The sequence below is a fragment of the Stigmatopora nigra genome, chromosome 3 (assembly GCF_051989575.1).
Source record: "Stigmatopora nigra isolate UIUO_SnigA chromosome 3, RoL_Snig_1.1, whole genome shotgun sequence".
Classification (NCBI taxonomy): Eukaryota; Metazoa; Chordata; class Actinopteri; order Syngnathiformes; family Syngnathidae; genus Stigmatopora; species Stigmatopora nigra.
Genome location: NC_135510.1, coordinates 10,312,615 through 10,338,677, shown reverse-complemented (window position 1 = coordinate 10,338,677; position 26,063 = coordinate 10,312,615). Strand labels below are relative to the sequence as shown.

The 26,063-nt window shown below is 39.4% G+C and overlaps 1 protein-coding gene across 2 annotated transcripts; it reads left to right on the top strand.

The window, feature by feature from the left end:
- Nucleotides 1-357: 357 nt before the first annotated feature.
- On the top strand, nucleotides 358-23,939 carry hipk3b (homeodomain interacting protein kinase 3b). 2 transcript variants are annotated; one of them, XM_077712596.1, is made up of 16 exons: nucleotides 358-690; nucleotides 8,602-9,919; nucleotides 12,125-12,248; nucleotides 15,364-15,483; nucleotides 15,580-15,666; nucleotides 15,752-15,936; nucleotides 16,017-16,176; nucleotides 17,350-17,473; nucleotides 17,701-17,822; nucleotides 17,890-18,014; nucleotides 18,309-18,476; nucleotides 18,978-19,310; nucleotides 19,387-19,533; nucleotides 19,654-19,901; nucleotides 20,994-21,133; nucleotides 21,746-23,939. In XM_077712596.1, exons 1-16 carry the CDS (start codon nucleotides 618-620, stop codon nucleotides 22,211-22,213), a joined length of 3,942 nt encoding a protein of 1,313 aa, XP_077568722.1. In that variant the 5' UTR covers nucleotides 358-617; the 3' UTR covers nucleotides 22,214-23,939. The 2 variants fall into 2 exon arrangements, with proteins under 2 accessions (XP_077568722.1, XP_077568723.1); XM_077712597.1 differs by lacking the exon at nucleotides 358-690 and adding an exon at nucleotides 773-1,056.
- Nucleotides 23,940-26,063: the final 2,124 nt, after the last annotated feature.

The window sequence follows — 26,063 nt, the reverse complement described above, 5'->3', positions numbered from 1 at the left end:
AGGGCTTGCTGTTTCCATCTCCGACCGGTAGGGTGAGACATAGGACAACTACGAAAGGCACGCGCGTGTGTGTACGTGTACTTGTCCAACGACCCAAAAATTAGTCAAGAGAAGAAAATCACAGAGTCATCGACCATTCATTTTTTTATGATTAAACTACGCCAAATTCTCACAAATCTTGTGTTTGTACAGAATATATAAGCAAATTATATATACCATCTTTAGATAAAATCGAAATTTACGTTTGGACGTGTGTGCGTCTGTTTTGCATCGATCTTTTTCGGTAGTTGATTACTTTGGTCTGGCCAATGCCGTCAGCTCAAAAACATTCACTGTTAGGTTGAAGATAGGGGAAAGAGACATGTTGGACACTAGCAGGGCTGCGGAGCCGCGCATCTAGACGGGGGTAAGAACACCCTTTCCTAGATGGGCTACCTCCCCCTAAATGGTGGGAGACACATTAGAACTGCGTAGCCCTCGGCCGAACACGGCTTGATATTTCTGGATCTTCATATGCGGGATTCAGTTTGCGATGTGGGAGATGGTGGCGTTTCTGAGGGGGAGCGCTCCCTTCCTGTCGTCTAGGACAAGATGGCAGCAGTGCAGGCGAACTGTGCATGCTATGGATTTATAAATCCGTAACATGCTCAGAGAAGCCCTGGATTACATTTATAGCGACTCTATGTGAAGGTAAGTGGAGAAGAGCACGATGGGGGCGATTGAACGCACATTTTAAAACCAGTTGATCGTGACGTAACAGTGCAGTAACTTATCAACAAACTTGGCCAGATGGAGATTGACTGATCGGCGTTAACATATGAGCTTGACTTTATTCTAAGTCAACAATTTAGGTGGTTAGATGTTTACAACTTCACGTGTTGAAAAATTCCTTGTTCGCTTACGTGAGCGTGACGTTGGAATTCTATTAACGCGATAGTCTTGGGTACTTGTTTTACTTGTAGGTTGTCAGGGGAACCATCAATTTATACGCTGCGATGACGTCTTTGATTAGAAATTTCCACAAAACGGATTAAAAGGAGCGAATTTTTGCGAACTGTGAGTCAATTTCTCTTTTCAATGTCAAATTTGTACTTGGGTTTCCGTTTTCAGAAGTCGACAGGCAAGTATAAGCACAAACACGGAAGACCTTTGAGCCAAGCCAGTGACTGAGTGCGCATATATTCTCTTGTTCTTTAGCTAAATTCGTTTTGAAAGATTGTTTCCGAATAATAATAACATTGAGTAGTTTTAACTAGCAAATGTGTATTTTGATGATCGGAATAGGAGACATAAAAACGTGACCGAATGTTTTTCATTTCACGGCCACCAGCTGTTTTTTGCTACTCACCCACCCTCGGGCGCACAACACGTATTTAGTTTTTTTCTTCTGATCTGTTTTCAACTATATATATGCTTATAAACATAGCATATTATATTTCATGATCCATCCACATCATCAAATAAAATCGAATCAAGTCTTTATACACAGCCACATCTAACAAAATTGGTGGTGTCACTCCACAAAGTGCGTTTTCCAAGTAAAACATAAATAAGTAATATAAATATATAAACAGTCACGTCTGGGTACATTCTAAAGTATTGCAAATTGTTATACATTGTGATACATCATAATAAACCTGCAACTAGATGTTTCATACGACTGTAGACAAATCAGAAATAATGGAAACTAGAAAGAACCAATACGTTACAAGAATCATTAATCTTTAGTATCTAAAAGTGATACATATTTTGCATTACTCGTACGTTTTAGGGACAAATCTATCTTTATAGAAACAACATTCAAATACAAAGTTCCAACTCAATTTTCTTTTTAGAATCGGCTTGATTTGGAATGTCAACTTTTTTATTTCATGGCACTGTGACTGAATGTCAACCAGGATATAGGCTGACTTTTCTAAGGGGTCAACCTGAACTAGGCCCCCGTATCCTGTGACCCTAAAAAGGATGTGCGATATAGAGAATGTCACATTTATGGGATGTAATCCTACTATTAACTTGATCAACAGGAAGGAAAAAAAAACTAACAATGAGTAATTGATTCATGTTTAATTGAGGAAATCTCTTGAGAGCTGTTGGCAATACCTCTCAGTACTTGTAACAACATAATGTGCAAAATAATGTTGGATTGACCAAAAGTCTCGTTCTGAGTTGATGTCGCACAATTTAAGAAGTTATTATTTTGTCCCAGACAGTAAAACTAGTTCTCTAAATCAAAAGTCTCTCGTCATGTTGCAGCCAAGTAGTGTCTTTTGAATTGATTTAACAATTTTGATGCCCAACAGTAGTTATTGTTGATATAATTAAAAAAAAAATATGTATCTCTTCCTTTGTAATTGATCACCATATACGATAGTGGTGTTTGTCAATGATTACTAAGTTCCCTGACCATTCTTGTACCTCAAAACACATCTAAAATAATGTTCCCATTAAAATGTATGTCAATGCAATTCAATTCTTCATGCTTTGTTAATTAGAAAAAGTAATCTGTAGTTTTGTAAATTCACAACATACAGTATCTAAATAAAATGTCAAGTATAAATATTTTACATTTTAACCTATCTTTCCTGAATTTGTGGTTTATTTAAATCAACCTCAACTTTCTCTTGCAAAAAAATCACAGTTGAAGACTTTGTGATGGTTATTGTCTCCTTTGACTGTTATCATTTGGGTAAGTGTTTTGAGGTGCTGGTTTGGTGATTCATATCTGCAATCGCTGGCTTGCCTTGCTTGACAACGGAATGGATGAAGATTTTCTTTGGGGAAAAAAAAGCCAAAGCAAAGCTTGAAAAAAAAAACATCCCATCTACTGCCGCTTCTTTCATCGAAGGGCCTGGGGTCTTTTAATGCAAAACTGGGTAATGGCTCGTGTCTTTTCACAGATTACACTCTTAGTCACAGTGTCTCCCACGAGCTGCTTCTCTATCAACCTCACAAATTGCAACCTCTTCAGAATTTCAATTTTGTCCGCCGCTTTGAAATTGTTTCATCCTTCACTGGGATTGTTGTCTTTATCAAAGCCTATGATTGTATTCAATTGGCAAAAAAACACATCCTGATATATGGTTTTATACATCACTCCAAAGGTGATCGTCCAATTTTTTTCTTTAACTTTCTTAGGAAAATACGTGATCACAAAAAATCATAGTATCTAATTTATTTTTCCTCCACTGCAGGCAAATTAATGGCAAATTAATGGTAGCCTAATGGGGAGTGGATTTCTACTCTATTTATTCAAGATTAGAAGAAGCAGTGACTCAAATCTCAGAACTCTTAAATTGATGCATGACTATGTATTTGTGGCTTAAATCAACATTTTCAAATGACTGCATTTACTGCATTAATTCTTCTTATTCCCATGTTTTTTCCTACAGTGACTTAAATTCGAAGAAGGTTTCAGTTTCTCAGATTCGTTCCAGTTTACTTGGCAATGCTTTTCTTTGCTTCTCAGTAAAAGATGCTCCTTCCCATGGCTTATTTTGTTTAAAATGTTTATGACATGGTTTACTGTGTTTAAAATGTTTACGACAGTACAGCAGCACATTATTATCTTAATCTTTTTGGATGGTCTTGTCTGGGCACGTGTCTACACTTCTATAGGCTATCCATGGCATGGAACTTTCAGCTCTTCATATTACCCTATACTTGGCCTGTCACATGTGCCTGAATATAACAAATGGTTTCTCATTTGCCTCTGCTCCATTCGAGTTGGAAAATATTGCACCGAGCACCATGACCAGCTCGGAATTTCTGTGGAAAGCTGCACAGATGGGTGGAACACATCCACCAAAAGTAAACATTAAAGATTCCTCGTACCATAAGGCTGAGGCACATGATTTATTTTAAAATCTGCCAGATAATTGGATTGGAATATTAAATGTTTTTGTTTTCATTCGTATTCTGAGTAATTTTGAATGCAGATTTGTTAAAGTGAGACTACGACCGCTTCCAAATTAATTTGTAACTTTCTAGTACTAATCAGCTCATACTATTAGTATCGAAGACATTATTAAATGCAGTTAAGACTTGCTTTTTGATTTTCAGGCTAAAAAAATTACACAAAAAGCACTACACACATAATGTAACAGTCTAATCTGTTTTTGTGCCATGGTTACATCACCATTTTGATGTTGTAATGCATTTTGAGTCACCCACTCTCCCAGGCCTGATGAGAATTTATTAACACCTTGTTTTGAATAATCATGTACAGTGCACACAATTACTTTACGATAGTCACCCCTGTGCCTTGAAAAATACCTTCTTGCACTCTGGTCGGGTGTGTTTGTTATTATCCAACCAAACAACCAGTGCCCACCCAGTGTGGGATTTTTAGAATGCCTTTAAGTGTTCCATAATTAAAGGCATCACGTGTCACGCAGTAGTGTTAGTTGAAAGTGTTAGGCTGCCTCTTTGTTCCAGCTGTCCCCTATAGTACACAGATGTCCGTTTATGCTGTGACCCCCTCCATGGCCGAATGGTGGAACATTCGGGGCACTCTGTATATTGACTGTGTACGAGAACTAATCTAACAAGCCCAGGACTTGTAAACGTTAGTCATAAGTTTACAATTGAAATGGCATGTGCTCACATTCCTCAGAAAATAGAGACGCCTTTGACCAAAGATCTTTTTCACGAGACATTGTGAGTGTTGTGAGGTCGTTGAGCTGTGAATGCAGCATCCATCCTTTTATTAAAAAAAAAAAAGGTAGAAGAATTGATTGGATGAGCCATACTTAAATCAGCAAACTACCCATGCATTATGTGCATATTAAAAGGTATATTTATTCAAATGCATCACTTAATGTTAAGAAATTTAAAAAAGTACTTTTGACTACCACATCGAACCCATTTTTTGTTTCGATTTCAATTTCCCTTTAACATGGTGGGGATTGATGCTGCATGTTGTTGTCATCTGCTTCACTGTTATGTGCAGAGTGAACACAGGAGCTTTTATCTCACTTTAAGTTGTGAGGTCAACCACATCATGCCCATCATTTGTTTTTCCCCTTGTTAGCCTACTTTTTGCATATATTCTAAGGTTTAGTTTTCAATACTTAAATGCCCTGAAACATGTCAAACTTCTAATACAATGTAATGATTGAATATAATGAATTTGATGGAATTGTAGTCTGCAGCACCCCCACGGCCCTTGTGTGGTTAAGTGGTCAGGAAGATGAATGATCTTTCTCTCCCTCTTTTTAACGCAACTCACGATTGGCGTTATAATGCATTATTCATCCATTTTACTAAACTGAATCTGTGGACGCTTATTGGATGCAACTAGCAGCAGTATTCTTGATTCTGTCTCAATAACCCTGTAGCCGTTAAAGCAGGGGGCGCCAACTCAGCTCACTTGAATTAAATGATTCACTCCTTAGCAGTCTCACCAGAAGCGTGATAATGATCAGGGTCATGTGTGTTGGAGAAAGGAGATGTTGAATACAGACTGTCCTTGAGGACCAGAGTTTGTGGCCCCTGCTTTCCAAGAAGCGCAACCAGACATTGGCAATGGGAATCTGTTTTGCATCCACAATAGCAACTTAACCTGAGATGAGGTGTTGTGATGTGTTCATTGCGGTTTTAGTGGTGTTTCCTCTCTGAATAAGCTATTTTAGCATTTGGGTATTACATATTTATTTTAATCTTGTATGTATGTATACTCCAGTCATCGGTTGGTTTTTATTCCAGTTACAGTTTTCTATATTGAATGGACTTTATTTATGCCTTCAGTACCACTTGCGCGTTGCTGACAGGTGTCTAATGTTCATTTTCTTCTAGTTTTCGAGTGGAACTACAGTCAAAAGGTCACCCATGAGTAATTATCTTGCCTGGAGCTTTGAAAGCTGTAATGCAATGCTACAGTAGGAGCCTCATGGTCCACCATGAGAGTATATCTGGCTTCTGCTCATAATAATAGAAACAGCCGCTATTCTTTTTCCGTCCCTCCAATGAAAGGCCTGCTTCTTTTTTCGTATCCAACATTTCATAATTTAAGTACATTATATGTTTTTGCGGGTGTAAGTAGAGGCGCCTCTCTGCCGAGCTGCTTTTCTAAGGGTTTTAAATCAGGAACTTCATGGGTGGTCCCAGAGGAAAGACTTGGTTATGGTTATATCCTGCTGGATGATGAGACTTTTATGCAAGGTTTTCCAAGTGGGAAACCAATATCATGCCACCTCTGGCTGTTTCTGTTCTTCAGACTAAATAAGCATTATGGCTTCTATGGTTGACCTAAATAAAGATCAGGTTTGTTTTTATTTTTGTTTGGAATCAGGCACTGCAAATCACAACAAAATTATGATGGAAAAGACTAAACTCAGGTTGAGTAAATTGCACTTCATTTGAAATTTTGAATTGTATCAATAGAAATTCAACTTGCCACCCCCTTTTTAAAGCAAATATTACAATGAAAACCAAACCAAACCAAACCAAACAAGCTTCAGAACATTTATTTCCAATATTTAATTTCCACGAATAAAAGAGCTTATTTGTTTATCTCCAGAAAAAAAGTGTCTTTTCTTGAAAAGTGGCCCTTTGGTCAGAACCTTCAGGCATGTTAACAAATACTATTAAGTATGGTTAAACCTGATTTGCTCCAAAGAAAACCAATTTTATTCACTTTTTCTATGCTCATTTGCAGATGACAATGCTGTTATTCAATTTTACATTTTATTTTCCAACCCACACAAATTTCTAAAACATCTCCTTTGTCTCACATTTTAATATGACCCTGGATGAATTCAGATTTGGAACATTGATTCATTTAAGATTATTAACTGGACCACTAAACCACATGGAACAGCCGGTCCTTGTTGTCAAAACAATCATAGCAAAACTTTGGCAGCCCATACAGTACTTTCATTCAAATGTTTCTGACATCCTTGTTATGGCTGGTGATGCTTTATATTTTACAGTATAACTATTTTTTTTCTTGTCTATATACAAGATTTATTTATCTGTGCCATTGTTCTTATGTTCTTAAAGCACAATTTAAATCGAATTAAATTGAAATTCTAATAACTGGAAAATGTTAATGTTCAGAGAAACGAACCTTGTTTTCCTTTCCACACACTCCATTCTTTTCCATTATAAAATATAAAAAATGATTCCGCTCACATTTTCTGCTTCTTAGTTTGAACAGTCACATTTTTGAAAAATGTTTGCCTGAAGGGTCGGAAATATGGCTAAATATAGTGTCTAAATTGCTGCTTTGGCTTTTTTACTGCTTATATACACTTGTGCCTTTCTTTCCATTGCCCTGTTCTTAGTTTAAGCAGCGTACGGCACATAAAGATGCAATTTAAATCCTTTGTGTGACATTTCTTTGATTTGTAAATGAATTTTTTTCTTTTTTTTGCTTTATACATAGTAGCAGCAGATATCTTGTATTTACAACGATGTTATTACAGTGTATATATTGTATGTTAAACAAAGGATTTGGGCATAATGTCTTCAACCATTGTTACCACCACCTTGCTATGTATGAAATTGACCAGATTACAGAAAAATGCTTAACCCGTGCGGATGGTCAGTAAGATTTCAGCAGTATTATATTGTAGGTTACGTATGTATTAATATTCATACGTCTCTAGTCCATATCTATTATGTATATTATTCTGAAAAGCCCACTTTGCATATCTTATAGTATAATTTGCATTTTCGGGGTTAAAGCACTAATATTATTGATATTAAAGATAGAAAAGAGTAGGGACGCATACGTATTTAACCACATGTCATTAAAAGTGCATGAAACTTTGAGAACGAGGTTTCCCAGAATGAAAGTAGGTCATGAATAGCCCACAATGTCTCCAGACACTGGTCACTTTATTAATAAAATGGCTTATTAGTAACCGAATTGTACTTTGTTACCAATTTAAATGTTTATTAGATCATCAGATAAAATAGTCCCAAAGGACTCAGTAAACATGAAATGCACACGTGTGTATGTGGGCGGTGACCATCTGTACCTCTTGATGCCTTGTGACTTTATTTTTGTCTGGTTATCATCCTCTGATGTTATGCCTCCCTATTGGTTGCCCGGAGACATGAAGTAGGATGTATTGCAACCACAGGGAAAGGTCAGGCCAACCATTGCAATGTTAGTCATCGTATGTGTGGAGGTGTTGGTGGGCTCAGTGTGGATGAATGTGAGTCAAAGGTGTTCTCAAGCACTCAAGTGCAGCTCACTCTCTTCGTATTGATGAAAGGGTGTGCCATTTTCAGAGTGATAGAAATTACAAAGATATTGCTTACAGAAATATAAACCTAAAAAGACAGCATCTGGCAAAACTCTCGTTTTTCTAGTAATACATGAAATAATTTACAACTTTGCATTTGGTAAACACTAAAGCAGTGCTTATAATTATAATTTGCTATCTCACAGAGAAGAAAGAAGCTTGGTGTTTTAGCAATCCTTATTTGGTTAACTCTGCGTACCAAAGATGGAACTTTTTGAACCCTGAGTTACTGCACTTGTATATTTATTTTTTGGGAGCTATGCATGGCATTTTTCTATAACACTTATTTATCCACATATCAGCGTGACAATACTGAAATATTTTTTTTCTACTCTTTCTCTACCAGGTATGGCCTCACAAGTCTTGGTTTACCCACCACACATTTATCAAACCCAGACAAGTGCCTTTAGCAGTGGGAAGAAACTCAAAGTTGAGCCCAGCTGTGTGTACCATGAGAGAGCACATACGCGGGCTTATGTGAACAGACGAATCCTTGGTATCGTGAACCCGACGAAAGTCCGCCCGCTCTTGAGCCAAGACTTGACGGCGGGCTCGAAAGTGTTCGGAGGACAAGTTTATCCTGTCAAGACGGTGATCGTGCTGGGCGTCCAGAGACAACAGCCCGTGAAACGAGGTGACGAATCAGGCCCAGCTGAGGTCCAGCAGCGCCAGAACACTGGGGTTGTCTATAACCAGAACCAGGAACAACATCGGCCACAAAAGACAGTCACAGCAAGTGGGGGCAGCAGTGGAGCAACAGGGGCAGGAGGAGGGGGAAGGGGAGAGGGCTGCAGTGGAGGAGTTGAGGGAGGTGGGGAAGAGGAGGACGAAGGTGACACAGAAACCGACTCTGGAGGTTTGAACTCGGATGACGGCTCTCAGCGATGTGGACTGAAACGTAAAAGTGAGGAGCTGGATAATCGAGGGAGCACCATGCAGATTGTGGAGGAACTTTCAATGTTGCCTGCCATGTTGCACACAACGAATGTAGGAAACGCAGCAGCTGCGACCGCGCCTGCAGCCGTGGGGGGAGCAGGGGGGACTTCCAAGCAAGTGGTTGGGCCCGTGGGTGTTGGTGCAGCAAGGGGAGCGGGAGGATGTGACGGGGACTATCAGGTCATACAACATGAGGTGCTTTGCTCCCTGAAGAATACTTATGAAGTGCTCGATTTCTTGGGCCGCGGCACATTTGGACAGGTTGTAAAGTGCTGGAAAAGAGGCACGGGTGAGGTAGTGGCCGTAAAGATCCTGAAAAACCACCCGTCTTACGCTCGGCAAGGTCAAATCGAAGTCGGCATTCTTGCTCGTCTGAGTGGGGAAAATGCAGACCAACACAATCTGGTGCGAGCCTTTGAATGCTTCCAACACCGCAGCCACACCTGCCTTGTGTTTGAGATGCTCGAGCAGAACCTGTATGATTTTCTGAAGCAGAACAAGTTTAGTCCGCTGCCCCTGAAAGTTATCAGGCCTGTACTACAACAGGTGGCCACAGCATTAAAAAAGTTGAAAAGTATGGGTCTGATTCATGCAGACCTCAAACCTGAGAACATTATGCTGGTGGATCCGGTGAGACAACCCTACAGGGTGAAGGTGATAGATTTTGGCTCTGCCAGCCACGTCTCCAAAGCAGTCTGCTCCACGTACCTTCAGTCTCGGTACTATAGGTGAGTACAATGCTATAATCAAAACTTTTTTGGGCTGTTGTTATGACATAGTTTCAATGTATTAACATTTTCCTTTGACGCAATTGCTAGTAAGCAGTCATGTCTTTTGGAGGTAAAGCTGCTGGGTTAAAAATGTCCTTCCTCTGTCAAAACAAGGAAATGTCTCATGTTGCACAACATCCTGCCAACCAACTAAGCAGCCACATACCACTGGAGTTTGAAAAAAAACTTCCTATTACAGTTTTGCGATCCATTTCTTTCCAACTTGATGCATATTGGGACGTTTTGCGCTGCGATTTGTTGACAAATTTATATTTTGTTCCAAATCCAGTTTGAACGCAGACCAATCGGCAAACAGAATTCCCTGCATTTTGGTTTACCTCCCTTTTCAATGTAATATGTATCATGATAAAGCTTCTACACTTTCATTTCTCAATAAATGCTTACCTAGTGTTTGTTTTCATGCCTGAGTTGGTGGCATAACAACCATTGTGAACATAATGAGGGGGAATGAAAACTGGACAGCTCAGCTTTGCATTCCTCACAGTGTGTTACTGGTCTTGCAATAAATAAATGGCTTTAGGGCTACATGTAGAAGGAACATTCGGCAGGTTTCACTTTGAAAATGAGATTGGTCATGACTAAAGGCCTCTGTAATTTTTGGCAGTCACAATCAAAGGTTTTGGCCTGCACAGAAATACGTGTGCACAATCATGCAGCGATTGGAAGATTGAATGTACCCTTGTTGATGCAGCCTTGGAAATTCCTGTGCAAACTTTCTATAATAAACATGTTACAAAGACACCATCCTGTGAAAATGATACCATTGATAAACTAAGCAGCTACTAATGGACTGCTTCTAAACGCTACTACTTAGATGTAGATTTCTAATTAAAATGTTGCAACTTAGCCATCCTGTGAAATGCACGTCTTTTGTATCTTCTATTCAGAATTTGTAATTGACTATCTATAGTAGGAGGGAAAAAGTCAGTCTCAACTGGGACAAAAAATGTTTAACTTTGGCTCCATGTCAGCGCATTAAGGGGTTTACATTGGTCACACACACGCCCAAGCCTTGTACCCTTAATCCAATGCCTAGGCTGATCAGCGTGGAACTGCTGACGGTGTTCCACTTAATAATGCTGAATGACCTAAAGGTTTGCATATGAAAATAATTTGTATAGAAGAGATGTGCATAAACAGGCCTCTTCCCCTCATAATGAGGTTAGTCTTTTACAGCTCTACATTATTTATATGGAAGCTCATGTCAACCTGTTTCTCTGAAAGTATTAATCAGAACAAGGTATTTAAGGCCTAGGTAAGCAAAAGCATACAATAGCCCTCCCCCATGTGTTGCCATACTTTTTTGCCGGCACCTTAAATATCGGTCCTCCTCAATAGGACACGGGTAAGGATGAGGGAGCTATTTCTGGAGTGTGAGATAACAGCCTCACTTAAAGATCTGTAAACGGAAACAAAAATAGTTGTGCTACATACATGATTGATGAGCTTTTTGGTGTCATGACTTTAGGCATATAGTACCAATCAGTGGTTTGTTCTGTCATTTCATGTAGGTTTTTAACGATTATTCCGCTAGTTAAGGAAGCTGAATGTTTTTGGAGCCTTTGTCTTTTTGTTTTTTTTATCAGTAGGCTCGGGGTATTATACTGTTTGTTCACTGGTCGCACTTCATAGTTTGACTCGGTCTTGCAACTAATACTCAGGTGCGATCTGTGGTATTTTTTCTCTGTCTGATCACCAACAGCCTGTTGTGTAGTATTTTTGGGCTATATTTGGCAGACACACTAATATACTAACAGACGCCATCTTTGGTTGTATCTAAAACAATGATAATTAAATGTAACAGACATACTAATGCTCCTTTCCTGCCTGAGCAGAGAAGATTTTAACATTGTCCAGGCTCGCATTCCAGCCTGGCCGACCTCCTTACCCACTGGCCCTGGCTGCTCATGCGTGACCACTCTGGCTTAACACATAATGAGTGCTATGTAAATCACCTGACATCCATTATCTGAAAAGACAGGATATTTTGTATTATTATTATTATAAGTTATCTTGTCCTAAAAGCAATTGCTGAAAGAAAAAATGGAATTTGGTCATGTTTGTGTTGTTGAAGTTTGCCATGTTACATGAAAACTTTAAAAATAATTCTTTGAAGGTAATTTAAAAAAATGTTTTCTGCAGGGCTCCAGAGATTATTTTGGGATTGCCATTTTGTGAAGCCATAGACATGTGGTCCTTGGGCTGTGTGATAGCTGAGCTTTTTCTGGGCTGGCCGCTTTACCCTGGGGCCTTGGAATATGACCAGGTAAGCACTCAAACTCACCCAAGGGTTTATATACTTGCTGCGTTTCCTTTATACTATATAATATATTTATTTTCTCCATTTAATTGTTGGGTTTCTGCATGTTCTTTTATTTTGGAGTATATTATTTTCTATATTTTTTAATTTTATTATTATTTCCATGGCTCAAATGAAGCCAACCTTATTCGACACAAAGAGATGTAGCTAAAAATAGTTTGCCTCCCCTCCTATTTTCCCCGTCTTTCATACTAGCCAACATTTGCGCTGTCCACGTGTCTTGTCAGGGCAGAATTACACTGTAATTCCACCTTCCATTCATTTTCCCCTTCATTTCCTCCATCCTAAGTTTTATTTTCCAGGGTCCATTCCGGCTTTCCAATTTTTACAGTCCACAATCATTCAGAGTTTCCATTCGATTCTGTTTTAAATATTTGCTGAATTTTGTGCTATTAGTCGATGCAGCATTTCTATGCACATATAATGAGATGGCCTAATGATTGAACAACAATAGACATGCATTATGTTGCAAAAGAATGATTTAAATATCTATGGGATAGTGTCCTATGACAAAACAGTCTTTGTCTGAAAGAGTAAAATTACTCTATTTAACAATCAGAGGGTGTCTGTGAAACTGAAGGGAAATGGGTTGGTCTCCTCTCAGTGGACCCCTGACAGCGTCTTCCTGAGACCAGACTGATCAGGGCTTATGTTGAGCCGCTTTCCCCTATCCCCTCAAAGCCTGCCAGCAAAGCCTCTGTATACCATACCGCACCTACCAGATGACGCTCAGCCTACCTGCACCCAATACTAACAAGCCATTTATTTTTACAACCCACCTTAATTTTTCATTATCCCTAGGTCAGGGGAAGGCCAGATCACTCAACAGCACTAAAAAAAGCTTTCCCTTACTTAGTTATTAACAAATCAAATGTCAAATGTTAATATCAATGTCAAAATCTTAATTTGCAGTAGACTAGCAGCATGTTTGGGTGTTTTTTTGTTTGTTTGTTGGAGAGCTGGAGAGCATTCTCGTGTCAGGAAGAGAGAATCTCCTTTAGTGTCTGAAATGTCAGATGGGCAGAGGAGGTTGGATGAATGATGCCAAAAATAGGTGTGTGAGAAGGAAGCAAGGCAGTGAGATGGGACTTTTGAGATTTTATCTGATGTGAGTGTAAATCTTTAATTTAGGATTTTTTAAAAACTGTATTTTCCACCCAAAACAAATAAATGTTATTGTTTTACAACATAATACTGAAAGCCTTAAATTTAAACGGCTCATTTAGCACTACTATGGAAAAGTTTTGGCATCCTTAACAATTGACAATGTTTTCATTTAAAATCATTTGGTTTTCAGATCAACAACTTGTGTATGTAGAAGGGCTACAAACACGAGCAATTGTCCGCATTTAATAAAACAAAAACAAAAACACAGAGATTAAACAATGACTGAAGGAACATTTATTTTCAAATTTGTGGTGTTTTATTTGTTGTGGGGATGTTCACCTGAGGAAAAGTGAAAATAGAAAGTTGAATAAAATGGAGGCCACTGTAAAGTAGTTGATTGCTGGCTTGATGTCATCCACTTGTCCCGAGAGAGAGGTGAGACATCTATGTAGAGCCACCCTTTCCGTTTCGTCTTCTACTTATCTTTCTTCGTGGGGTCAGGTTCCTTCTTACACAGCAACTGTATTTATAACTCAGACCCTCTTAGTTCTTGCTTTCCTCATCCTTTATTACACCACACTTTAGTTCAGGTTTAGATACACTAGCCTAGTGTTAGAAACGCGTCTGTTTTTTTTAAACATCAACAAAAATGTTGTCCTCTTTGTTTATATGCTGCTTCATCTTTCATAATTTTTTTTTTGGCCACAAGTAACATGCTTACGTAAAGCCCAGACGCAGACACATTTCTTATTTATACACCAGGCTCCGACAAATATTTCACTAGGGCTCAGTAACTGCCCTGACCAGAAAGTCACCTTAAATGTTTCCGTAATATTCTCGTGGCTTGCAATAAACCCTCAGATGCCAAATATTTTTAGCGCAGTTACAGGTACACTATATTTGTATACATTGAGCCATTGTACTGTATAACCCTGTTGTAAATTTGTTTAAAGTTTTCGCAATAGAATGTTGCAAATCCACTTGATTCGCATCTACCTTTAGATTCAAGGTTCTCGGAATGTTTTGCGTCTTCTGGGGGCTCTGCAGTTATGCATGTCTAACTCTCAAATGGAGAGTCGCAAAATTGTCGTTGTACATCGCAAAACTCCTTTTGAAGACTGTTCAACAATGTCATTGTGTCCTTCCTTGTTGCTAAAAATGTTTTATAGCCTTGTTTTATAGTCACGGCAAACTGAAACTAGACTTTTCTATATCCTCCTTTTGTCCCACACTACCATTGTACTGATGTTTTTCAATTTCAAAAACAAATTCCTTGGTAGCTGAATTTGTAGCAATGTTACAGTTAATTTCTGCCATACTGGCATACACAAAGACTGTGACATAACGGGATTTCATCATATTAAGTGTTATGCTGGTGCTACATTGATTGACATAGTGTGACACATCTCTAGCACTAGGTGACTTTCTACTTTGCAGCGTTGAATCTCTAATGTTTGTTGTCCTTAACACTTCAGTGTGATTGACGTCATTTGGCTTCTCACTGGCCTCCTCTCATAAACCTGTGCGTATGTGCGCTGTGTGTGTGTGTGTGTGTGTGTGTAATACACTCCACTGAAGAGCAATCATTACCAAGCAAGGCATCTAGAATATAACGCAGAAGGACCTTATTATTGAAGATAACACGCAAAGACCCTGACACCTGTCAGACAGCACAGGGATATTTGGGTTTAACTGATTCACATGACCCGCACTCGCCAAGGTCTATGATGCTTGACGTAGATGCTCCACACCCAGTGGACTCTGACTCTCAGGGACTTAACAGAATGATGTCACTGTTGTTGACCTTTTAAATGATGGTACGGAGCACAGTGACTGTCTGGATGCTAAATTATTTTTGGCATTTTAATTTTGTTCACTGGTTTGATAGAGTAACTATTGATATAAATGATATTCATTTTGTCTCTTTCTCTCTCTACAATCCTCCCATCTGTAGATTCGCTACATTTCTCAAACACAAGGTTTGCCTGGAGAACATTTACTGAATGCAGGAACGAAGACGGCACGTTTCTTTTGCAGAGAGTCTGACTCGCCTTATGCAGTCTGGAGGATAAAGGTGAACAGTTTTTCACTAAACAACAGAAGTATGAAACTTCGATTCCTTGTTTTGTTTCACCACAACTCTGTTGTTAAACATATCTTTTCTCTTCAGTCTACAGATGAGCATGAAACCGAGACGGGGATGAAGTCGAAGGAAGCGAGAAAGTACATCTTCAGTTGTTTGGCTGACATTGTACACGTATGTTCAATTCACCTTCCTTGAACTGGTGTTCTTCCAATAAGGTTCAACATAGTAATTCTATATTAAAATATTTTTGTCACAGGTGAATCTGGTAATGAATTTGGAAGGCAGCGACTTGCTCGCAGAAAAGGCAGACCGCCGAGAGTTTGTGTGTCTGCTGAAGAAGATGTTGCTCATTGATGCAGAGGAGAGGATCGCACCGGCCGAAGCTCTCAGTCACTCCTTTGTCACAATGCAACACTTGCTGGACTTCCCTCATAGCAACCAGTGAGTCCTTTTGTAACTCACTTCTGTGGACATGATGGCATGTTGCACATCATTTTGACCCCTTTAACTCTTGCACACAGTGTGAAGTCATGTTTCCACATCATGGATATTTGCTCAACCCGTCCCAACACATATGAGGCCACCAACAGAAGTAAGGGACCCTTCGTCAGACCTGGAGCCACTACTGCTGCAGCTGCAGTCAACCACCCATTCAGCAAAATGACTGTCGTCCATCCTCAAGTAAGCTGTCCATGATGTGTTAACTTTACAAATTGTTTTTACCTCAGGTTCAGAGATATCTGAAAAGAAATTTCCCACCAAGTGATTTTATCCCTTAAATTAGGGTCGTGCTGGTTATTGGCATCAAAAGATTTTTCAAAATACAATCAGGGTAAACCTAAGGATTGAGGAAAATGAACAAAAGCTTATTGGAACATGATGTATTTATATTTTGAAATAATATTGCTGAAGAAATTTCTAATAGGATAATTTTCATGGGTTAGAAATACATATATTTAAAAAAAACTAAACGTTATGTTGTACAAACTGTCAATATTTAAAAATCTGCTGGCCCTTGATGCTTTCATAAATGCATACTTGCCCATCTTACTGCGGTGTAGCTCTGCTGCCATAGCGACAGAATCACGTCATATTGCTGAGGTCATGGCAACGTTGCAAGCCTGTGTTGTTGGAGAGGAGAAAAAAGGGCCTGACCCCTTTAGCTCTCAGTGCCACTTTATGACACCAGTCTTGAAATTAGGGTGAGAAATTAACTTTAGCGAGAGAGAGGGAGAGAGAGGCATTCTTACTATTGTAACGATAAATCAAATTTCAGAGTTGTTTTTGTTGGAAATTAGCATCTCCCATAAGAATTGAAGAGACTTTGTGGTTTAATTTCACACTTCATGGATGGACAGACTTTCCGGAGGCTCGACATTCATAATTTAATTGATAAAGGCAATTAAAAAAATCAATTTTCGCATAAATTGTCAATTTTAAAACAATGCAAGGCTGACATTTGAATTTTACAAGCAAGAAACCTCTTGTGTGTCGCCACATCATCTAACTCTCAGATGATATATTGAGTAAACTGTGCTGCTTCAGTCGGGACATTTATTTTAATTGTATTAGTACTTTAACCTTCTGATGTGCTCCCCTCTGCTCACAATCATGTGTACCCATGCAAAAGTATTTGAAGAACAATATAGGCCCAGTTCTCAATATCTCTCAATATCTAATTTTTGTATTTTGTCAAACATTACTTCGTCCCCGTTTTATAACATTTCATTCAATTTAAAATTGTTAAACAGTTTAACTGTACTTAAATTTGTAAATTTGTTTTTATGTGTGGTTTATTCAGCTTTTTACAATTGTATAATTTTGACTAAAGTCTTTTTTCTTTTTTTGCAAAAGGCATTGGGGCCATCTGCCCCTTCAGTGTTGCACCCTGCAATACCATTGCAAACAGCAAGTGGACAGTTTGGAGCCAACGATTCATTTCAACAGGCACTCATCTTATGTCCTCCCACCATCCAAGGTAGAATGTGTACAATTTCAGTTTAGCTTAAATACTTGGCTGGTAATTTATTCTGAACTCTTACATGTCGTAGGTTTCATTTAACTAATCAATCAGTTTTTTTTCTTCAGTACTCATTCAATACATAAGGGCAAAGCACTTTGTATATATAGAGAAGGTTGAAAGCAATGGTTCTTTCAAATTAAGAAACCAACTGAAACCAGATTTCCCATGTGGTTGGTCTGTAGGAATACCCACCAACACTGTGAAACCAGCTGGCTACTCTGTTAGAATGGAGACATCCGTACCCTTGGTCACTCAAGCACCCCCAATCCAGCCCATCCAAATTCGACCAGGAGTAATTACACAGGTATTGCCGTCACAGTTGTATTTGACATTGATCATCGATAAAATAAACATAATCTGCTCTTAAACAGGCCTGGTCGAATAGAGCCCAGCAGATTTTGGTGCCCACTTGGCAGCAGGTGACATCAGTTCCCCCACCACAAACCACATTGGCGTCAGAGACGGTGGCGGGCCCACCGAGAGTGGGTGACTGGGGGTAAGCTTAATCTAATTTGTACGTCATACTTTCTAACGACATGGTCTTAAGTCAATAGTTTGACAACATTTATGATGTATAATACATGAATACATTGGAAACAATTAAGTATCATAAGCTTAAGTTGTAATTCGATCGTGTGGCATTTGGTTGCGCTGCAACACAGAAAACTGTCTCCCTTGAATATTAACGATTGGTGAGTCATATGGGTGTCCTTTGGGAATGAGAGCATTTTGTCAGTAATGGTGCTAAAGGGTTTTGGCTCAATGTGCAATGTTCTGTTTCTTAATACAGGAAAGTACGTCCCCATGGTAACCATTACGGCTCCATGATTCCACACCCTCAACCATTTTTAACCAACCAAATGACCATGTCCGCCCATCAGCCAATAAACATAGGCATTGCACATGTGGTGTGGCCGCAGCCTGCTGCCAACAAGAGGGCGAAGCCTGGTAACAACAGGTATGTCTGGTGGAATGTTGTTCTCTGTGTATACAATTCAATTAAAGTGAGGTGATACAATGCATCACATTTTATTATTGTGCTAAAAATGGTTAAAATCTTGGCTTGGTAACAACGAGGGGAAGAATGTCCAAACTATCACTCTAAATTGACCCTAGGTATGAGTGTGAGCATGAATGATTGTCTTTTTTTTCGCATGGAACTGAAACCAGTAATTTGGGTGAAACCAACCCACATTCTAATGCTTTTTACTGAAGAAGGGAAAGAGCTCAAAACTATTTCTGAGGGAAATAACCGTTATTGTTTGTATGTTTAGTGTTTATTTTCACTCATCACAATATTTTCAATGTTTTAAAATCTCAGTCGAAATGCCCTAAAACAATTGCCGTATCAGGAAAGGGATTTTCAATTTTGCTGGAGTGAATGAGTGAGAAAACACCTTGTTAAATATCAGTGGATACGATGAAGAGTCGAGTGATGTTTCTTTTTTCCATCCCGCAGAGGCTGCAGCTTTTTCCAAAACACAAACATCCAAAATTTACCTTGCCAGTCCCCAAAGATGGTTGATACAGCAAAGAATGTGCAAGAGGCAGCAGACGAAGAACCTAGGTGCCCTGATGACGGGCATGCTATCGTACAGGAGCATGGAACGGAGCGGGCGGAAGAAGAAGAGGATGACAACTGCTGTAAGGTAGAGCCAGACTGCGAGGACCTTTCGGTTTCACAAGAACAACGGCAGCCCATGGTGATCTCCGAGCTAACTAGCCCCTCTGTAAGCGTCATCAGCATCAGTAGTGATGAAGAGGAGGGCGCACCAAGGCACTCGATGGGAGAGTGAGTAAAAAGATCTAGGTCCTTTAAGAAAAATGAGCTTTAGCTCAGTTGTAATTTATTTTTTCGTCTTCTTTAGATGTAAAGGAAGCGCAGATTGTGAGGCATGTCAAAGCACCGTTAGTATGGAGAGGGTCTGTTCCCTCAGCAGCCCCGACAGCACGCTCAGTACTAGATCTTCAGCTTCTGTGCAGTCTAGCACGTCACCCTGCAAACATACTAACAGGTATGATCCAATCTGACCATCACAACAATTCTGCGCTGAGCAACAACGTTTGAGTTGGATCTTAAGTCAAAACAGCAAAGGGTTGTTAATCACCTATTTCTTCTTTTCTTGCTCCAACAGTATGTCTGACGATGAGCAAGAGAGTGGTTGCGACACAGTGAACATCATATCTGCCTCCAACGGAAATAACAACAGTCCTTTCCCCGAGCGGCGTTACATCGCTGACAGCAATCAGAATTGCAAGTCTCATGTTACATGTGTTGCCCTGGAAACCGAGTCTAGCAAACCAACAGTGCGTACGGCCGCTGTACCACCAATGAGGGTACAGAACAACAACACGGCTGTCAATGAAACACCTGGCAACACAGGTAACATTGACCATATAAAATGGGCACGCACATGTATTAATAATGTAATAATGGTTTGATAGTCCACCTAAAATTGACTCGTGTAGATTTTTGTGTCGATATAGTTAAGCATGTATTGAACCATGGATTACTTACTCAGCCATACCTGAGAGCAGTGAGTGCTAGGTCATGATAGCTCAAAAGTCTAGTCATCACTGCTGCTGTCTGCTCTACAGGTCACATGGCCTGGGATTACGCCATCTTAGTCGGCTACAGAGGTTCTCCCAGGTGATTATGGGTGACCTGACTGATTGATCTGAGCCCATCTTTGGAATGGATATTTCCTGCCGATAGTTAAATTCCAAACTGAAGCTGGTAGCCCGTCTATCTGTGTGGGCGTAAGCTTCGTGAAGCTACACATGGCATGTGGGATTGGCTTCGAATGAAATATTTAAAAAAAAAAAAAATGTATGCTTACCAGCAAACACGTTTCCTGGCTGTCATCAACACAAAAGTTTGAATTTTTAATTCATTCGGCTGTGAAAGATTTGCACACGCCATGCGTAGGGTTTATAACAGCTGTGGCCAGCGGGACGTAAATGTCTTTTCATTGAATGTTTAGTTAACACCAACCCCCTTCACACTATTTTTGTATTTTAAAAGTGGGGGGTAGGGCACGTTGCTATGTAAATCCTTCACTGAAATCATTCAGTCATATCACCTTTCATGTCAAAGTCATGTCTCACCTCCAACCAGCAACTGTGGCCCCGCATAAAAGGGCACAGCTTGTTATTCCGGAGCTACCAGCTATATTTATAGCTGATGATCTGGCCTCACTATAAGCTCTATGAAAGAGCTTAGTTACCAGTTCCTCTCTGATCCCACAAACATTTCTATTTATAATCATAGAGATCACATTCAGAGGACCAATGCTGCCACGTTGAAAATTTGGAGCCTATCTAACTGACAAACTGATAAAGCCTCCTGCCACAATTGTTGTTTAATGCCATCTACATTTAGCAGTGACTTGCTTTTGCTCTTTCTGTCTTTGTAGAAAACATATTTATATTCGTCAATTAAGTACTGATCTTTTTATTGCTACTTCTTGCACAGTTCTGGAGTCTTCATACCAGTCCAAGGGGAGAGGCCCTTTTGGGCGACATCATCACCACTCCACTCCTCTCCTCAACCGCTCCCAAAAGGTCACCCCTTCATTCCAGCCTCAACAGCAGCAACCCATCAGCTTTGGGCAGGTGAGAACTTGCGTCATGTCACAGGCACACCCACATGCACACATGCCAGTAAACATTTTTTGGACCACTGTGGAGGTTTACCAAAATATGAATGAACTAAGTAAAACAACTTTGTCTGAGGAAAAGTGAAAACGGTCACATGGATCAGTGATCCTTAAAGTAAGGTAAGTAGTGGATTATGGAAGAATCATATTTTTTTAAAAAAATAAAACATTCAAACCATAACCTAAGATCAAACAGTGTAGAAAGAAGCTTATACCTTGATCATTTTTAAGTACAAATGTGAAAACATGAAATTAGACCAAACTCTTTTAGAAAGAAGCTTAGTAGCTGTGTGTACAGCCTGTTAAAACTTTTTAATCCAGTAAAATGCAAAAATGTTGCTGTATTTACCTTAGGTCAGGTAAAACCATCTGTGTCTTTGAGAAACTTAAAGTTCCATTTTGAAATACATTAGGATTTTTTTTTAATACCATTGTGCCATATTTTTCCCTACGTGCAGTGTACTAGTTTGACACTTGCATTATAAAAATTGGTATACACCACCATCTGCTGGCAAAGGAAAGGCAATAAGTGTATTACTGAAAACTATTCCATTGATTGCTCTTTTAGGTCCAACATTTCACTTCTTGTCACCAAGAATGGAACGGCAACTTTGCCCACCGGCGACCACAGGCTTTTATCCCCCCCACCATTCACGGGCCCACGTTCACCTTGTCCCACAGCAGTCCAACCCACTCTGCAGGCCACCCCCACCTTGGTGGACACCCGCATTCCCAACCCACATTGTTGTCCTATCCCCCATCTGGTCCACTGGTCACAACTGCACCGGTGGCCCACCTGTTGGCCTCACCTGGTGCGTCACGTCCCGTCATTCAGCCCGCTTACGGCATCTCTCACCCGGCGGGCATCGTGCATCAGGTCACAGTTGGCATCAACCCCCGGCTTTTGCCATCCCCCACCTTGCACCCCCAAGGCCAATTCAAGCCCCTCTTCCCGACGCATTCTTACATAGCCTCGCCTGCCTATGCCAGTTTCCCTCTCAGTCCCACCAAAATAAACCAGTATCCCTACATCTGAGCATGGGTGCCCAGGTTCTCTTCTCACTACCCGAGGGCTAGGTGCACGGGGCAAATTCTGTCTTAAACCACAAGCAACATGGTTTTTCATTTCCAAAAACCATGGCACAACCACAGAGAAAGCAAGCTATTTTTTGAATCATGTCAACGTGGGTGTAATTGAACTTCAAGCTTTAAAAAAAAAAAAAAAAAAAGAAATAGTGAGAGTTCCGATGTCAGAGATGATTTGGGCAAAAATCTGAAGGAAATAATGTGTGAATGAATGAATGACTAGTTAAACTCACACTTAATGTGTTTTGCACATTTGATATACCTTTGCATTGGATCTTCTACGAATACTCCTCAAAACAGGTAAATAATTGGGGTGGTGTTAAATAGTTTGATGTTGCACCCCCGATCCCAGCTATTTTTCTATATTGCCTTCTTACATGAGCAAGACACATCCATATTTGTAAAGCCATCCCCGTCTCTAGCTCTAGATTGCCAGATGTCGTCTACGGTGTATGTTGTACCTAGTTCCGAGTATTTGTACTTTTTCAGTGTCTTTTGGTGTTCGCAATGTCAAAGGTCATTCATGCGATTTAAATAGGGTCGTTCCTCACGCTGCATGTGTTCTTGCATGAGCAAAAGTGTAAACTGAACGATGCGCAGGCATTGATCGCATCGTTTGTTTCACAAGACTCGCTGCATTGTATAACTGTCCCCAACCATAGTGCCTTACATATTGTTCATGTTACTACTTATATATGACTATATACAAGACTATTAATGTACTGGACTGCAGCACTTGAAATTCTAATCGCTCGATGCATCCTATGTGTGAGTATATGAATATATATATATATATATTATATATATATGTATATATATAATTGCACATAGCCTGCATGGATGTGATGTATCGCAGAGAGCGGTGCATATACTTCGGAGTCGGTGTATATTTCAGTGTTGTACATTCTTTTTCCGTTGATGCAAGAAAAACAGCATGCTTTGCTGTTGAGAATGCTTTGCAGTTTAATTTATAGGTAAAAAAAACAAAAAACTTTAATTTTCCGAATGAACTAGTGTTTAAAGTGCAAGTAATGAGTATTGCTTCATATTTGATAATCACTTTCTATTTCGTGAAACTCTTCTTACTAACAGTATTTGTACTGTTTGACGAAACTGCAATACAATCTAAATGGTCGCCTTTCTCTCCTCACTCTGTCCCATATTTATCACCAATATCATTTGTTTCCACTTTGTTTCTTCGATGTTTAGACGTGTGTGGGCATGGCTTTGACTAGGTCTGGAAAACAATGCAAATTAATTCACAGTATGGATTTTTCTAAACCTGAGCAAACCATGCAGTATTCGATATACAAACATATATGGACGTATATTATAGAGCTAGAGTATATAGTACCAATGCTTGATGAGGTGTGAGGTAATTCTGTGTAATTCTCTCATTTATGCATGTGTGACAAAGTTAACTTTTCCCTTTACATTTGTTAATGGCTAAAGGCTTCTCGGTGTCGAATGCTTCTTTTAAACATTCCGTCAGGGAGGATATATATATATAGATATATACACACATAAATATATACACGGAGGGAGCAGGTTTCACTAGTCAATATACCATATATCTATATATGTAGATATTCATGTGTGTTTTATTCTTTTGTTTCTTAGTTATTTGTGTATATTTTCGTCTTTAATTTCAAATGAAGTTGCTTGGCAGCACCAAAGACTGTAATTCATTTCCTGAGCAAGGTAGCTACTCTGTTCGCATAAACCTCACTTAGAACATAGTCGCAGATGGGGGGTGTATTTAAAAAAAAGAACAAAAAAAGAAAAAGAAAAAAAAACAACAACTAAAATGTATTTAATAATGGCCGAGGTTTTGTCTAGCTTAATGGGGCAATTAATAAGTCGTATCATTTCTTTCTTGAATGTATCATAGATAAGCTGCTAAATGATGATTGCCACTTCCATAGCTATGAAATTAGGTGATTTCTCTTGAGTTTAAACCTATATTTGCGTGTGTGTGTCTGTATGTTAAGTCCCTAATTATCTCAAATAGAAGTGGTTTTGATTTGTTTTTTCGTGTTCCTATTTGGAGTGTCATTGTATCTACTGTATTGCTGATAATGAACACTAGTTGCATTTGTTGTTTCTCGGGATGTGTGCGTGTGCATCAGTATTTTATCTTTTTCGACCTATCCCGCGAGCTCATCACTGCATATAAAAGGATGTATCATGTATAACTTAATTTTTCTATGTTTTCATAATGATGTTTCATACACATTTAAACGCTGTAACTTGCAGTATGGATTTAACCCGTGCACAAACACAGAGGAAAGATTAAAAACACCATTATGTATGTTGAAATAATCACTTAACACTCACCACAAAGGAAGGCAGAGTACAATATATGCCCCAAAATTACATGGTTGCCATTCCTGTCAACTTCAGAGTATAAAGTTTTAAACCGATTTGACCTAGTATTCATGATAAGAATGTTTTTATCTGTTCAATGTTATGAGCATATCAGCTTTGCCTTGCTTTCTGATTGCTGCCCCCGCTTGTATCAATGTGTTTAATTGGAAAGCGGCTGTTGTCGTGTGGTCCTTACTGAAACTGAAGCAGTGTGAGCAGCACTGTTTATGTGCCTTGAGATTCAGTACATTCGAGATTGTCATTGCTCAATAGGAATTGAAGGAGAAAGGCCTAGAATACATTGAGTTCGTTAAGTACGCTACACGGACTGACGCTACTGGGACACTTATAGGAAGTGGAAAGGACAGAAATACAGCACTTGCACCTCTATCTCCTTTAAATGACTCATAATTACTAGCCTCTTTTACACTGAGATCATAGAAACCCACTAGGTGAGAGCTGTAACAGACGACAATAATTAACTCCTTTTTACTGAGCACTTGCAAAAAACTGGCACAGCTCAAATGAACTGCCGCACACAATTAACAATCGACTGTAAAACAACTTTCAAAATTGAACATGATTTAAAAAAAAACAGTTACAAATGTTAAATATCAAAAACAATCAAAGCCAAAAGTGAATGATCAATACTTTCCTGAACAGCAAGGAATCAATAACAATGTTTTTGTGGCAGTGTTTGAAATATACACCAATGAGACTTAAGGCCTTTTCATGCTAATAGTGGCAGTGGGCAGTTTGCCGCAGGGAAACCCATTCATTGTTCATGTAGGAGCGGCTTTTCCTGATGGCATTCAGCTTTGTGGCTATTTTGGACAGCGGCAAAGGGTTAGTAATTTGACGCAGAGGGTCTGTCCCGAAATAGAAGCTTTCAGAGCAGCAGACTCCAAATGCATCCAATGTGATATCATGATATCTTTCTGCTTTAGCAAACTAATGCACAAAAGCCCCGATAGTGTCGAAAGTTGAAATTGTACAATTTTTGCAACAGTAAAAGGAGTTATCAGACTTCTCCCTGCTAAGCTACTTGATATCCTGATGTGCTTTTTTGGTGGAATTTGTTGACAAACGGCATTGAGATATCCCAGTTTCCACCAATATTAGTGAAACCCTTTTCTGGTTGTTATAATTTCTGCTTCTTAGAATGGGGAAAGTTTTGACTTTCTTGTGCAACAATGAAAAATACATGTGTGCTTGGGGCAACAGTAAATTGGCTTGCTTGAGATGCTGCCCTTCATTTTCTAGTTGTGGTCAGGTCAGAACCATGGGGACGCTTTCCTTTTTTACCGCTGTGCTGTGTTTTCGATCAGGAAACTTTCCCACTGGGCTGTCGCCAGTGTGAAAATCCCTTTAGTCAACTGAGAAAAATTCACAACAAAATAGCGGTATCCTAAAATGAACTTTAAAATCCAGAA

Coding starts and splice junctions, on each gene's coding strand:
- hipk3b (XM_077712596.1), top strand. CDS start 618: ATGCTATGGATTTATAAATCCGTAACATGCTCAGAGAAGCCCTGGATT. Junction 18,015..18,308: donor CCGAGAGTGGGTGACTGGGG/GTAAGCTTAATC, acceptor TTCTTAATACAG/GAAAGTACGTCCCCATGGTA. Junction 19,311..19,386: donor CCAAGGCACTCGATGGGAGA/GTGAGTAAAAAG, acceptor CGTCTTCTTTAG/ATGTAAAGGAAGCGCAGATT.